At 40.5% G+C, this 15,909-nt stretch overlaps 1 protein-coding gene across 2 annotated transcripts; it reads right to left on the bottom strand.

Annotated features, from left to right (window-relative positions):
• Nucleotides 1-6,199: 6,199 nt before the first annotated feature.
• LOC105030296 (potassium voltage-gated channel subfamily G member 3) lies at nucleotides 6,200-15,637 on the bottom strand. 2 transcript variants are annotated; one of them, XM_010904046.3, is made up of 2 exons: nucleotides 14,736-15,637; nucleotides 6,200-10,268 (listed from the first exon to the last, which is right to left on the bottom strand). In XM_010904046.3, the coding sequence occupies exons 1-2, from the start codon at nucleotides 15,386-15,388 to the stop codon at nucleotides 9,623-9,625; spliced, it is 1,299 nt and encodes a 432-aa protein (XP_010902348.1). In that variant the 5' UTR covers nucleotides 15,389-15,637; the 3' UTR covers nucleotides 6,200-9,622. The 2 variants fall into 2 exon arrangements, with proteins under 2 accessions (XP_010902348.1, XP_010902350.1); XM_010904048.3 differs by having other exon boundaries at nucleotides 14,769-15,637.
• Between the last annotated feature and the right edge of the window lie 272 nt (nucleotides 15,638-15,909).

Below are 15,909 nucleotides of genomic sequence, written 5' to 3'. Positions count from 1 at the left end.
TAAAATAACTGTATAAAAGAAAGGAACATGGTCAAATAATGACAGAATTGATCTCCAAATCACATAAGATGAGATCTAAGTCAGAGCTTGTTCTTTCCCCCCATTTATCTTGAAAGCACTCAAGTGAGATGTCAGAGATTTTATTCCTTGGTTCCGAGTTGTTCTGAACACAGCATTAGTCCTTCATGAAAGAGTTTTGATATGTGCCGGGATGTTTACACAAACCAATTTTCCTATAGCTTTACTAAGCCTGCTTTATTATATACACAAGGTATTGAGTCCTCAGTGTTAAACTATAACACAATACAGGTTATTTAATCAGGTTAACAAAAGGCAAAGATAAGGGGCAACAACATTGTAATCTCTCACATGAAAGGCACAATATTGTCCGGGCGGACAGCTTTGATTAATCATCTTCAGCTCCAGTTACTCGGCAGAACTGTTCTGCAAGACAAACTCCATGTCACACCTTTTATAAATGTTTTGAAATTGCAGTTAGAGCGCAGTGAGTGCAGTTGGATGGAGTACAGCTCTGTGTAGCTTAGTTGCTACAGCAATAATAGCATCATTAGTTTAGGTTTGTCACCGGTTATTTGGAAATCTCCAGATTTTGATCTTTCGAATTTTGGAAGGGGACGGGACATTCAGCCTGAGAAAAGAGAAAGGATGAAGTTCCTGTTTAGTGAAACTACAGCACATATTTTAATGCTTTGTGTCTATGTGTTTTATTAAAGTAAATCAAAAGTACTTGAATTGTGTGTGGAAGTGCTGCCTTGGCACACATTTCTGGTGGCTCTGGTCTTAAAACTCAGTGTTAATGCTGGATGGCAGGGTTTCCTTTCTTGCTAGTCATAGCAGGATAGACCGGCGTATCACGAATGTCTGTGTTCTCCCGTCACTCCGGTACAACGGCTGGTCCAGTGTCTCCAGGGAAACCTCAGGAACCACGGCGCCGGCACAGCCTTCCTCTTCCTTGTTTGTGGCCAAGGGAGATGTTGCTACCTTTGCCCTGTGGGTTGGGTTGAAACGCAGGTCAGTGAAACTCTATGGGACCTGGTGGGAACTCCAATAGGCTGGCATTGCCCGGGCCATGCAGGGTCCAACGACATTACAGACAACTGTTTGTACTGATTACTACCTTGCACTTTCTTCAAATAACTTGCAGTTATCTCTAATTATGTGTTGAAATTGACCAAAGTATTCAGTCTCCACGATTCTTTATTTCACTGTTAATATTACAGCACCATTTGTATTCAGAACGTAATATATCCTTTTCTATCAGACAATAAATAGTATGGCATTGACAAAAAGTCATTGGCAGCCTAGACTGAATATTTGGTAAAGCAGGCTTTGACTAAAATAACTGGATCCTAATGCTATAAATGAACAATGATCTTCAAATCGAGACCCAGATTTCTGACAATGGTTTGGAATGCTCTCCAAAATGCCCCGGTATTCTCCTGATTTCAGCATTCAAGGCATCCAGTGCTGTAGCAGGGTCCAACGCTAACTATTTTCTTAACTATTTTCTTAGATTTCAGTTGGTCTGAAATCTACTGGCCTGGACTGTATTTTAACTGGACCAAACTGAATATTATATAATTGTATTTTACAGATATATATATATAGTACTTAAATATCATATAATCAGAATTTTGATTGATTTTGTTATCAAAATATTAGCTACTATAAATATTATTATCTTTTCATTAAGATGCCTGCTTATTTGATGTGACATAAAAGCATGACAATAAAATTATTGAGTTGGTATTTATGGTAACAAATACGGCGCAATACACTTGCAGTTGGTTGACTGGCTTCTCGTGTGTCACTGCTAGCAAGCGCTTAGGCAGGCGTAGTTAACATGACACTTATGACCGTATGGTTTCTCTATCCGTATTCAACGGACTATGTTCATCCCTCTTCACAACACGATAGGTGGTCACAAAACGTTTTTCAATTTGCCTACGCGCCACCTCATTCTTGGGAGCGGTCAGACATTCATTGGTGCAGCCGCGGGGTTGTCTACAGCAATACATGCTGCAGGGACTTAAGATACGTTTTTTTTTCTTTCCTTTAATAAAATATCCTGCCTTATCGAGAAAGCACGAAATGAACGGCAGTACGTGTCCCTTGCCATTATCGTTTTTGACCCATGGAACCTGTTCTTTCCACGAAAACAAAATGAGCGCATTTACTTCGCCTCGTTCGATACCATATTTGGGTCCCGCTGTAAAATGCACTATAAACTATGATATGTCAAAACAAACGAGCCATCGAATATTATTGGTCAAAAATACTAGGAATTGAAATTGGGAAATTGAGCACTGACCCATACAGGCCAGTGAAGGTCTTTATCTACTGGCCTGACTTTAGGTCTTAGTGGGCCCAGTCCAGCAAGCCATTATTAATGTTGAACCCTGTGTAGGCAGGAAAGTGACCCCAAATCCTGTTGAGGTGTGTTTTGGCAAAATGCAGTCCCTCTCTCTGCAATTGGGTCCTCCTGGGTTTCCTATCATACAGCCCCCTTTCATTGAGTTGGCGACGGATGGTACGAGAAATTGGCTTTCATTTTGTCTAAGGGTCAGCTTGAATTCTTGTGGCAGTTTAACCGAGGAGCTTTCTTCACCATTCAAACAAGCCTTCGCTAAAATCTCCCATCAAGGTGTCTCTTGCGGCCACGTCTAGGGAGGTTGGCTACAGTGGCATGACGTTAAACGTCTTGATAACGTTACATGGTAACCAGGTAACTAAGGTCTCTGGAGACGGACTTGTAGGCTTGAGATTATCCGTGCTTGGCTACAATCTACAATCTTGTATCTGACTTCCTCAGGCCATTCTCAGACTTTATTTTTCTCTATTCAGACTGGTTGAATGAGTGATTTTCATGTAGCAGCCACCTAGAAATCATGGTTCAATTCCTAAGCAAAGGAGAATCACCTGCTTAAAGTCAAAGTATTTCTAACTACTTCTAGAAGGGGTTAATAACTGCCATTTTAGGATTTCTTTGTGGAATAAGAGTAAATTATTCAGATCTTTTAGGTTTTATTCAACTGTAAAACAAAAATAATGGAATGGGGATGCCAAAAGATTTTATTATTTCAGCAGCTTTTCCAAAGAAAAGGTGCAAGCTTGCCAAAACTTTTGGCCAAGATTTGTATTTTCGCTCTAGGCCATGTGAGTGTTGTGGTCATGTGAACATGAGTGTTGTGTACAGATCATAAGGGCTTAATAAAAATCTCTGCTCCACATGCAAAGACAGTGAAGACCAAAACAAGAAACTGAGCTTCCTCAGCTGCCAGGTGTTGCCCAGCCTCGTCAAATGGGGAGGAGGGCTGTCTGCTGCCAAGTCACCTGGGGCTGTCCTTATACAAACCTGTACCCGACAGCAGTGATGTATATGAACTTGACAAAATGTGGCTGTTAAAACACATCCTATCTGCTCCGACTTTACACATGTAACTTGTTTTTCAAAGTTTACAAGTAGTTCCCTACTTGTTATGAACACAGCTTTAGTAAGATATATGTTAAGTCGTAGAATGAAGTTATTCATTAGTTACATGATGAGTATTGTGTTTCGTTCTAAATTAGTTGGTTCTTTTCACCAATATCGAACTGTTTCTTAGAATTCAAAATATGACTTCAGTCTCTACTATCCAGAATTTTACATATACAATTACATTTAAACGTGCAGTACTTTAAGAGTTGCATGGTAACTGTCCTTTTGCCTGAGTTTTAACATGCCTTCAGCCAGTAAATGTGATTCTCAAGACTTAAAACGGGTCATTGTCCAACTGTAATATGCGTTACGGCCTGCAACAAGAATAATAATCACATTTAGAACATATGATCATGAATTTGAATTTGGTGTGCTTAAGATACCAGAGTGCTTCTTTTATTGTCCACTCATAAAGTAGTAAACTTTATGAGGGAACAAGTCAGTTTATTGTTTGGTTGTGTTCTGGTTTGTATTTTAAAATGTCTTTCTTCTACAAAATGACTGGGAAAATGGTGAAGTATGTTCAAATGAAGATTGTTCAACTGTATGATTTAATATGGTACTTTTCTCTAAAAAGGGGCATACATTTTATTGACAGTGATTCTGAAAGGGCCTGGTTGGTACCTGAATGGGACTAAGTTCTAATGGAAGTGGTGTTGTCTACTGGTGTCTAATGTAGCTAGTGGTGTCTCATGATCGGGGACAAACAGAGGCACAGGCTAAGGGTTTCACCATAGAGGGACCAAAAATGAAATAAATGAATACCCATTTTGTCTTAAATGTAATAGTTTGGATAAATATCATCCAAAGTAGCTGGTATCATGATTTAACTTAATTTTCAATGGTCGTCAATCATCATTATGTATGATATACCATAGCCTAACCGAATTACTGAGCATGCAGAGTGAGACATGGCAATTTATGGGCACTAAATATTCATCTGTATGGAGAAATGCTGTATGCGAAATATGTTTTTATTCATGGGGTTTCATAGACAAAAACAGAATGTACACAGGAGACAGGAGAGCTACAAGAGGCAACAAAGGCTGCAAGTCAGAACAATCTGTTCCCAGGGCAGCAAAACATTAAGCGTCTCACCTTGTCAGTCAGTCCTCGTAGAGTTTTCTGCCTTGAATAAAATTGGGTGTTTCATGAACCTGGGCATTTACTTAGGAAGTGTTTAGAAGAACCATGGAGCTTCATCATCAGTTATACCCATTTATGATGATTCATTTTTGGTGACAGGTGGTGACAAAAAGTGACCAGTGACTGTAAGAATGAGGTTTTTCACACAATGTGGACAAGTAGACTATTCAGAACCACAGAGAAAGAATGTTACCTAGGCTAAAACCCCTTTAGACTAAATGGATACTTGGCTCAACAAAATAACATAAATCATGTTAAATCAGGTAGACAACTGTCTACATTATAGGCCTAAAATACCTCCATGTAATGTTCATAGGCTGTTGCTCTCAGAAGCTTAGTGGTACAACAAGGAAGGGCATCTCAACGTGTAGGGCAAGTTGGGATAAGAAGTGTTTAATAACTTACACGAAAGAGCAAATTGTGATATATTTTTGGTATGTAGCCTAGGAGATTTTCATAGTTAGGCAAATTATATAAATAACAAGTGGCTGCAGTTTATACATGTTTCGATTTTTAATCACTTTCTCTTTCCCATATCAAGACATTAAGTTCATAGTTTAGAAGAAGTGGTATTATACCATGGCCTTTTGTAAAGAAAGAACACTAGCTAATATAAACACATTTCCCTCCAGGTGTGGGCAGAAATGTTTTACTTTTACCTTGTTTTTCTCTCCCCAATTGTGGTATCTCAAATTTGTGATTAAGGGCCATCTTCCTCACGCAACTGCCTGCAGAGTCTGGACAGCCGATGTTGAGATAAGTGTCACCTGAAGCACATCCAATGCCATTCTGGTTGTTATCACGCTGCTTGCTCAACCAGGAAGTTTTTTCTGGAATCCTTATGTGCTGAAAGGAACACACTTTCCAGCCTTCTACATCAATTAAGCTCACAGGCGCTTAAGCTGCCACAAGGAGTTGTTAGAGAATGATGAGACTAGGCAACCATATTTGATTACTAACCATGCAAAACTGGACAGTGCTGGCCAATTGCACCACACTAATCCCTGTGCAAACTCTTGTCTATTTAATGCCCAATTAAATGAGAGATTTGCAAGAACATACTGTATGTTGTATGGCTACTTAGGGAAATCTAAACCAATCAGAGCCAAAAGGGTGAAGCATTTATTCTGCAATGGTTGAAAATTATATTAAATAGAAAATGTTTAATTGTTTCAGTTTTTTATGTAACATTCATTTTGTGAATAAGGGTTTCAGCTAAGCTCTCAAAACAAAATGGTCTGATATTACTTGCCAGATAGCAGACAATTGGACATTCTGGTTTTCTGGGAAAAAGAAGCCTGTGACACAACTTCATCCAACACACTCCGACACTCGACTCGTATACATTTACTACATTGTTTGAACAGTGCAGAAGAGAACCTCCCCTGACAATGTTTTACTTCTTGTCAAGGCAGTTATAGAGGGGATTAGATTAATGGTGAATTAGATTATAAAGTCAGCATGTACCATGATGTAAGCCTAAATGTAGACAGACAAAAAATACATTTGATTTTAAATGTTTCTTTATTTATATACAAGCATAGAAGTGCTCTATCTGTAAATAACAAGCTCTATACAAAATAACTGGCTTCATAAAAAAGAAGGGGAAACTATAAACATATTGGAGATATGGCTTGCATAAACACAGCCATGTTCTCAAAGAATATCACTGTTGCACTCATACATTCTATTGAAGCAGCAATATGCTAGGTGCCTAAGGTATTTGGGTGTGACAAAGTACAGTATCCAAAAGTTGGAGGTCCTCTATTTTGAAATATCACAATTTATCAAGTTTTATAGAAAATGTACAAACTATTCAAATAATCTCTCTTGTTATAAATACACTGTGACCATGTTTTCCCCCCACCACATCCCCCCACCACACTTGGATGGAAGATGATCTTCAGTTATTTCTCAAATACTGACTTTTGCAATACAAAATGTATTCCAACTAAACAAACAACAAATCTCAAAATTGTCTTCACAAAGGATGGAACTCTTGAGCTCCACATTAACAAATATCACATTAATTTTCAGGGATGTCAAAACACCAAGATAAAGTGGGGCGTGAAGTATTTCAAAACAAAATCAAGACCATATGAAAAGGAAAAGGTGCAAAGCTTGCTTAACATCAAAAATAGATTTTTTTTTAGAGAAACCAATAAAGGCTTGACATTCCAACTTTCGTCAGAGCCCATTGAGGTGGGCCATGTGAAGGTGATGACAGGGTTTCAGTCACACGGATATTAAATAGGTCACTCGACGGTCAGTGCTATAACCACTGAAGCTGAAGTTTAATTACCTCCCAAGTTATTTGTATTGTCTGATGACCTTTCTGACGTTTCATGGAACATGAGGTATTGATTGGATAATTACATGTAAAATTCATTATGTTGTTTACCCATTTTATGGTAATAGGGTGCACCGAGATAAGAACCTCATTAATTTTGACCAATGGTACTTCTCAACTTTGTGCGTGTTTGCGTGTATGTTTGCGTGTGTGTGTTTGCGTGTGTGTGTTCGCATGTGTGAGTGTGTTTGAGTGTTCTCGCATGGGTGTGTGGGTGGGTGCGTGTGTAACACTCTGGTGACATTTTCACTTATCTATAAATAATTTGAATCCATGGATATCTGAATAATGTGGACTTCTGTCAAGCTGGTTGGGTACACTCTATAAATAGCAATTGCTGTGGGGCAATGTGACTTCCTATGATTTTATTAATGAGAGCAGAGGTAGTTAAACATCTTGATAGGTGGGCTGAATGTGTTGACGAGAGAAAGTGAGAGGAAATGATTCCCGTAGGAGGATTTTGTTACTGCCAGATCACTGCAGGTTTTAAAGTCATTCTGTGTTCACAGTTTCAAAGTAAATACTCATGTTGTTTCCTCTCAACTCTTTGGTGGGATATTTCCCCACATTCTTTGTGTTATGAACTCATTGTTGGAAATAGAAGACATATTGTAGCTAAGTTTGAAATGCACTAGTCAAAGTTCAAAGTTTGAATGAAGTTGAAAAACTGTAATAAGAAGGAGCGCTACAATAACTCAATGTCTGCAATACGTATGCCAACAATATCCACATACCGTTCTGCATGTCTAACTTTTGGAAAGGTTGATCAAGTCTAACAAGTGCCTGATGCCCAAAAGTTCTGAAATAATGAGTTAAATCTATTCCCATCAATATTAAACACAGGTAATGTATTGGGACTGCTTGGTTTGGCGAAGCAGACAAGAGCCAGGGCAGATCAAAGAGTGCAGATGGTGCTGTCTGCAGCCAGTGGAAAAGATAATTCTGAGGGCTGAGCAAAGAAACACTAAAGATGTGTCAACAATACCAGCATCCCTAGTAGAAAGATAGGGAGTCCTACCAATGAATATGAATTGATTTAAATAGAGCACTCTGACAATATGGCTCATATGTATATATTCATCATTGAGTTAAAGGACTGTTTTCTTCTCCCGCTATATAAAATGCTTCCAGAAGATATAAAACAGCTTTGGTTCACAACTGAACTCAGATAGAATGAGGCCAAGGACATACTGAGATTTTTGGAGAGCAAATCTAACAAGAATATATTTTTCTGACTGTGAGCGAACACAGCAATCCTGTCCTGGTCAAAAAATCCAGAGCAAACACAGCTATGCACAGACGGATTCAGGACAGATGGTGCTTGTAAATGATAACCGGTACAGCATCGCCTGAAGCGGGCTGACATGAAAAGAACCCATGATGATCTCATTCCCAATTTTCCTGGATCAAAGCTTCTCAGACTCAGTCGAGTTCCCTGCAACAGGATAGGTGGCTGAATGCATCACACAAGTCACCCAAACATGGCGTCGACAGCGTGTCGAGGAGAACCGGGTGGGCCGGACAACAACATAAAGAGGAGCGCCTACCAAAGGCTGTGGTGGTTTTGACACGAGCCCCTGCATGCAAAGTGCTTTGGTTTTGACAGACGAATGCGACCAAGGTTTTCACACCAGCCACAAATGGTTGCACTCCTCTAGTCAGAAGTCTCGCGGCACTAACGAGGCTGAGGCACGCCTGGCCTCTCCTCGTGGCACCGCTTGGTGTCAGCCGAACCACCCGTCTCTCCATGGCACACTCTCGCTCTGTGGCTCAGTGTTCCACATTGCAGCCCACACAGCCGAGGAGACAGACCCACATGCTACTGTACACATTCTGTTCAATCTCTCCCACCCCCTCTCTTGGTTTCTATAGAAAATACCTATCAAGGACATTGGTTGGTTGGTTGGTTAGCCGGTTGGTTAGTTTTCATGGAATGGGTGAAAGGTTAAACATTTGACATGTTTAAGTTGTAAATAGACTCATTCCAATTCGGCATGTGTTGTGCTCCTTATGTTTGTTGGATTGGTGAAATCGAGACAATTGGTGAACCGTGGGCTGTGAAGCAAGAGATTAAAGGGAACATACAGTGTACATTGTACTGAAACACTTTGGTTCTTTGTAATGCATCGGTAGACAATATTGTAGAAAGACAAGATCTAAGACAGAGAAGGGTACTGACACCTTCTATCCTCACACAGTAACACTGCCAGAAGTGTGGGATCGAGAGAAGTGTTTCAATTGAAATCCCTTTTATGGCTTGTTGCCATGTGAGAAGAATGTCAGCCAGGCTGTGCTATAATATGGACTAGATTCATTATAATCCACAGTATATGAAGGCCTCTGTCTGGTCTGACACCATCTAGTCCAACAGTGACATCCTGTCAGGGACACCTTCCCCCGAACACAACAGTCCAAATCAGGTTCAACTGCTTCCTATTTGGATTGTTGAAGAAAGGCTGTGCTGTTCACCAACCTCGAAACACTGAGACCCCTCCAAAATCAAGGGCTTTGACGAATTCCTTCTTTTTTATGTGTGAAAATGAGAAAGGTCCTGTTTCACAACGACGCACAGTCCTAGGGTGGACGGCCTCAGTGAGGAGCAGGCCCCTAAGACCTCGGCAGCCCGGTCAGTTGAGGAACTCCGCGGACAGGCTCCGCGTGCAGCGGGCCGAGCGGAACTTGAGCTCGTGGTAGCACTGCACAAAGCTGTGGTATATGAAGGTGATGGGCAGTGCCAGGAGCACGATGCCGCTCACCACGCACAGGCCACCCAGCACTCGCCCAGGCACGGTGATGGGGTACATGTCTCCATAGCCCACAGTGGTCATGGAGATAATAACCCACCAACAAGCAGCGGGGATGCTGGCGTAGTCCTCGTTGGGCGACTCCAGGTCCAGGCCATGCTCCAGGAGCTGGGCCAGAGCGCTGAAGATGGCCATGGGCACGCAGATGAAAAGCAACAGCATCACCATCTCCCGGTAGCAGCGCCTCAGTGTCAGCCCCAGGGTCTGCAGGCCCAGGAAGTGACGGGCCAGCTTGATCACCCAGAAGATGCGCATCATGCGCAGGACGCGCAAGGTGACGCCGGCCCGCTGGAGCTGGGAGTTCTCGCCCGTCAGCACGGTCATGGATATGGAGATGTAGTAGGGCGTGATGGCCAGCAGGTCAATGATGTTGAGAGGCCGCTTGACAAACTCACACTTGTCCCGTGACACGATGAAGCGCACGATGCACTCGGCGGTGAACCAGCCAATACACACAGCCTCGATGATCCTGTGGGTGGGAGAACCGCTCGGAGTTAGTTCGAGCAGGAGAGAAAGGGGGATTGTACTACATGTCTGCACACTGTATCTACAAACAATGGGCTGCACACGTTGGCTACGCAGAACCAATATGGGTTCTTCAGTAGTCGCTGTAAGAGAAGCCATTTTGGATTTAGGTAGGACCTTTTCCAAGGGTTCTTGAAGGGTTATTTTGGGCTGATTCGGAAAGATGAAAGGCTTATCCGACTGTGACAGCTGGAGAATCCGTTCTAACCTTTTTCCATAGGAGCAGTGGGAGTGTGAAGCTACGGTATATTACAGAAGGGAGCTGTCAATCAGCTACTGTATATGAAACTGGTGACTGGATCAGTAGTTGCTCTTCACTGACAAGTGAGTAATAGCAGGCTTAAATCTCATCACATAATAATAAAGCTTCACTCTCAAACAGCTGGTAAGCTATAGTCTTGGAGCCATGTGACTTATGAAAACATACATTTTGATCCAAAAAATCTCCAACCATTTTTTAAAACTTTTTTACTAACCTGACTGCCAGAAATGTTTAACTCCAGAAAATGCTAAAGATATTTTGCCTTTTTAGTTCAGGTTGTAATTATAGTGTTTTGTAGTACTGGTGTGCCTACTTTCCCTACCTTTTGACATTAAGAAACAATCTTTCTGACATTGAGGCAATGTTATCAAGGAAACTCTTAGTAAGCCTATTCAACAGCAGAAAATGACAAATGGATCTTGTATGCTCATTTTAAAGTTTCATTTGATTCTGAGACCCTTCCTGGAGCTGAAGGGCTTTTCAGATGTATTGCAGCAGTGAATACACTCCCGGGTGAGACAATGGTAGAAGCATACTGATCAGGTATTTTGGAAGCTTTTTACAACTAAATTGTACCATTAATTATAGGCATGGTAAACCTGGGTGGGACTGAGATCAGAGAATGCCTATTATTTTTAAAAGGCACAACCGGCTGTCACTAAGGATTAGAATGGTGGAAATTGCAGTCCCCCACTAAAAAGACAGCAACAGTACAGCCCATTGAAATATATACTGTGGTCAAATTGTTAAATTCTGAAAGGCACAATTCACAAATGTGGACCTTAAAGAGACATTGATACAAATGTTGATCATATGGTCTAAATTTTCCATCAAGAAGCGCACACTTTTTTGTTGGCACATTTTTCTACACAGGCGATTGTTGTATATTTGTAGTCAGAATTGTGAAAATATTTTGGATTTCTTTATTCATTTTGACATTATGGACTTTTTGAGTTGATCAATGGCAGCATCTCCTAATTGAATCAATTTTCATTTCATATTGTAAGTTGTTTGAGTAGAATATGATTTATCTGCATTGCTCTGCATCATGCTTACCTTAGTATAACATTGGCCCATTTAAAAACATTAAATTCGGCAAGGGATTCTTGAAATTCAGGACAATCCATGTCCAGTAGGAAAACAGCACAGTAGAAAAAAAAACTGAATGAGAAAAAAATTTATATCAATGACAAACTCTCTTGGAGAGCTAAGCTTGGAGCTTGGAGATTTGATGAACTCTCTCAGATTTCTCTGAATCCCAAATATTGAGTCAAAAAGATGTTGTGTAAACTATGTCACTAACTATGTCCCTGGCTTGTGAACTCCATCACTATTGCCAAATTATGGAATTATCAAAAACATATTGAACTGAAGTATTTGCTGTTTGAGATGGTTGGGATAATTGTTGTTGAATACATATATTTCTAGAATCTAGAAAACATGCAAAATGCTGATGAAATTAGCCATAACGCAATAACTAAATATGTTGGAAACTCAAGAAATAAATAGCTTTAAACACTTGTTTTTCAATCAATGCAAAGTATAAGATGCATTTGACAGACTCTGAAAAAGGTTGTATCTTTATATGTTTTGACATTTTTGGTCGATGAAAATATTAATGTTAAATTTAGTTAGTACTAGGACAGATATCACAGGAAAAAAATGGGATTGTCCCGATTTTCAAGAATCCACAACAGGGCAACCATAACCTGTTATCATTGGCTTAGAACAATACCTACCTCCATTACAACACACACACTCACACAAATGCACACTCACACCCACACATATAACTTAATATGCTTGTGTGCCTTTCAGGTACCAATACCTTGAGAGTGGTCCGTGTGGCAGTCATGGATACAAGACAGACAGACACAAAGGTTAAAGAGCAGAGTGAGAGCAGACAAGATAGGGATGACAAACAGCTCTGTGGACAAATGAACAAGAGAATTGGCAGACACACAGTTATATGTATTGATAAATGGCTCAGTAGGATTGAGAACATCTCCTTGAAAACGTCCAAAGTAGACATGAATCGTTAACCCTTAAAGCAGGAAAGCACCAACAGGGGTAACTTAATATTTTTATTGTAAATGACACTTTATGTCAAACTGATGCTCTTTTTTCAGTAACCTTTCTAATACAAATAAATGGTTTCAATATTCCAAAGTAAGTTTTATGTAAACATTTTCAAAAATGTTTAGTAACATTCTATGTTTCATGCGTTCATCAGTACTTGATGGGCACAGAGGACTCATGCCCCAACTTCCAGGGGGCCCCGACCCAATTATTATTTCTGGCAAACATGTGGTGAGGCCCGGAACCAAAACATACTGGGACCCAAAAGGGAAGAGCTGGCCCTGCTCAGATGCCATGACAAAAGGCGTAGAATAGCAAGATTTCTACAGGCAATGATTTCACAGCTGCATGGAGCTCTCAGGAATTAAATGGAATTACTTGTCAGGAATTAATTGGCAGCTCACAAATATGTATATATATGTCACCACAAACTTTATATTTGAACATAACACTAGTACACAAAATAGGTTGCTTTTAACGCCTACATATTAACACAGAAATATTTTTTTTATGTTGGTAAGCAGTGGAAAAAGTCCTAACCGAAGGATTAAAAATGTTTTGAAAATACTTTTGAAATATTGCTATTTCTTTCACCCATTTGAGTCAAAATGAACCCCTGTTGATGCTTTTGGGGTTAAAACAGTGCATTAGACCAAGAATAAGCAATAAATAATCAAATTCATCCATTTCCAGAATCTTATGACAATAGCTACAACCTACCATACATAAACACTGTAAAAAGGTTGTGTTCAATTACTGAAATCAGCACCGTGGACTGGTCCTTTTTATAGTAGGCTACCACTAAAATCAGCACTGTGGACAAGTCCTTTTTATAGTAGGCTACCACTTAAATCAGCTCTGTGGACAGGTCCTTTTTATAGTAGGCTACCACTAAAATCAGCACCATGGACAGGTCCACAAACATACATCCATGACTGTCACAACCCCATTCGTGATGCCTTTACTGCCATAATGTCTGTAGCACAAATGGCTTGTCGACTACAAGAGAGGCAAGGGTCCTACTTGGGAAGGTCTTCAGCCTCTCTTGCGTTATTGACTATGAGGTGCTAGTGCTGAAAGATAAAATGCAGAACAATTGAGAACTCTAAGACAAAAATGACAATAGTGCAAAGGACAGTGATTCTTATGGTAATGAACATTTAGAACACTGTTAAGTGTCCAAGATAAGTGAGCAATATGTCATATTGTAATGACACTTGTCCGACATACAAAATGGAGACTTTTGCCACATGAAACGTGTTTTTCACTTTGGTAGGAGAAGAGAAGAAGCACTCTTGATATTTTACTTCAAATAAAAAAAGAAAATATAGCTCTTTCATTGCACCCTTCCCCATCGGATATGGTTAGGAACACTAAATAGTGTAACAGGCCTATTCACATTTAATATTTAGAGTTTATAATGAACAATAACGCACAAGGGCGTTCTGTATATGGCTTTTTAACCACAGATAAAGGCTGGTCTTAGGCATGCCTGGATGCAGTCCTTAGCCATGGTATATTGGCCATATAACCCAAACCCTTAAGGTGCCTTATTGCTATTTGGGATGGCTTACTAATGCATACAGAGCAGCTTAAGGTAACTCAAGCCTGAGAGCTGTCTAAATCAGACTACAGGTATCAAAAAAACAACAACAAAAAAACATTTAACCAGTTTATAACAGGAATAATAATAGGAATAAGGCTGAGGTTTGTGGTATATTGTCGATATACCACTGCTAAAGGCACTATGAGCGTTGCGTGGAGCCAGCGTTTAGCCTGGTATATTGCTCATACCGCGCCCCTCGTGCCTTAATGGATGCGTGAAAATAAAACAATATACACTTCTGAATTAGCATGAGTTATAAAAGAGATATGCTTTATGTATGGTTAGAATGTGTGTACGGTGTCGGTAGGCGATGGCTATGGGTCTTCACAGCATCTAAAACAACACATGCATCACCTGTAGTCCTACAAGTCCATTGAGAAGTGGAGCATAGAACACACAACATAGGAAACAATCAAATAACAGTGGGAAATATGGAAAAAGAAATAAAGATAAGACATAAATACCCGGATGGATGCTCTAAAGAGTCTGGGTTGTACCTGTGCTCCTCCACGCTCTTGTTCTCAGCGGTTTTCCAATCAGGCAAAGTACTCGCACAAAGCATCACCATGGACACTATAACAAATATAACGGACACTGAGGCCAAGATTTGTGCTGCGATTGATGAAGTCGGCTCCTCAAAAGTCCTTCTCATTCTTTCCAGCCACTTGGACTCTTCTCTCTCCGTAACTAGGCTAGTCACCAAATTATCGTCCCTCAACTCTTCCGCGAGTCTGGCTTCCTCCTCGGAGAAATGAATGTAAGAGTCGGACATCCTATCATCGAGTCTCCGTTGGCAGCAAAACTCCAAGTCTGAGCTCTCCAGCCCCCAATAAATCATCTCGTTATAGAATGACAGCTCGCACATTTGCGGGACGAACCGTAGCTTCCCGTACTTCACGTACAGCATGATAAAACAAAAAGCTTCCGAGTGCCTATCAAAGAAAAACTCGTTCCGTTCCCGATCGTAATCATCACACACCTCCAATACTTCTTTCTCCGAGGCGCATTTGTGCAAACGGCTAACTCTACTCAGAGGAAAATCCTTTATTACATCCCTGGGGAACGCATATTTTGTGCCACCCACGTTAAGAATACAAATGCTCTTCCCAAACTTCATTTTCCAGCAGTTGACAGGTGTTTGCAGAGTACTGAAAAAGGCACCCGGTGCGTTTTGTACAGCGCCAATAGGCCTCCTTTCCTTATACAATCATCATGGTTTATCCTTCTCCAAATTCCATGTATAAGTCAATAAGCTAAGTTCCTATTGCGGTTGTCCGAAAATATGTTTTCGTCATTTTTCTCCTTAACGAAGCCTACGCAACATTACCCACTCCTCGCTTTCGCGCAACTCTATCCTTGCGCGACATCGCACTAGTGTTCAGAGTGCCTGTTGCTCGGCTCCACACTGTCCAAACCAAGTAGTCCTCGGTGTGCAGTGATGTCACACGCGACTCTCGCAATCGCACGCGCGCACGCACACACAAAATGTAGGCTATTGTATGCAAACCATCTTATCTTTTGCAATCGATGTGACACATGTAACACATTAGCGTTCAAAAGCAGGATATACACATTTCAACTTTTAGGATTATATTAATTGTAGCCTATCACTTCTAAAATAATTCGAAATAATTGATT

Source organism: Esox lucius, chromosome 6, assembly GCF_011004845.1.
Source record: "Esox lucius isolate fEsoLuc1 chromosome 6, fEsoLuc1.pri, whole genome shotgun sequence".
Classification (NCBI taxonomy): Eukaryota; Metazoa; Chordata; class Actinopteri; order Esociformes; family Esocidae; genus Esox; species Esox lucius.
The sequence above is the reverse complement of the archived record's forward strand: the minus strand, read 5'-3'. Positions and strand labels throughout refer to the sequence as shown.

Coding starts and splice junctions, on each gene's coding strand:
- LOC105030296 (XM_010904046.3), bottom strand. CDS start 15,388: ATGAAGTTTGGGAAGAGCATTTGTATTCTTAACGTGGGTGGCACAAAA. Junction 10,269..14,735: donor TCTTTAGAGCATCCATCCGG/GTATTTATGTCT, acceptor TCCCACCCACAG/GATCATCGAGGCTGTGTGTA.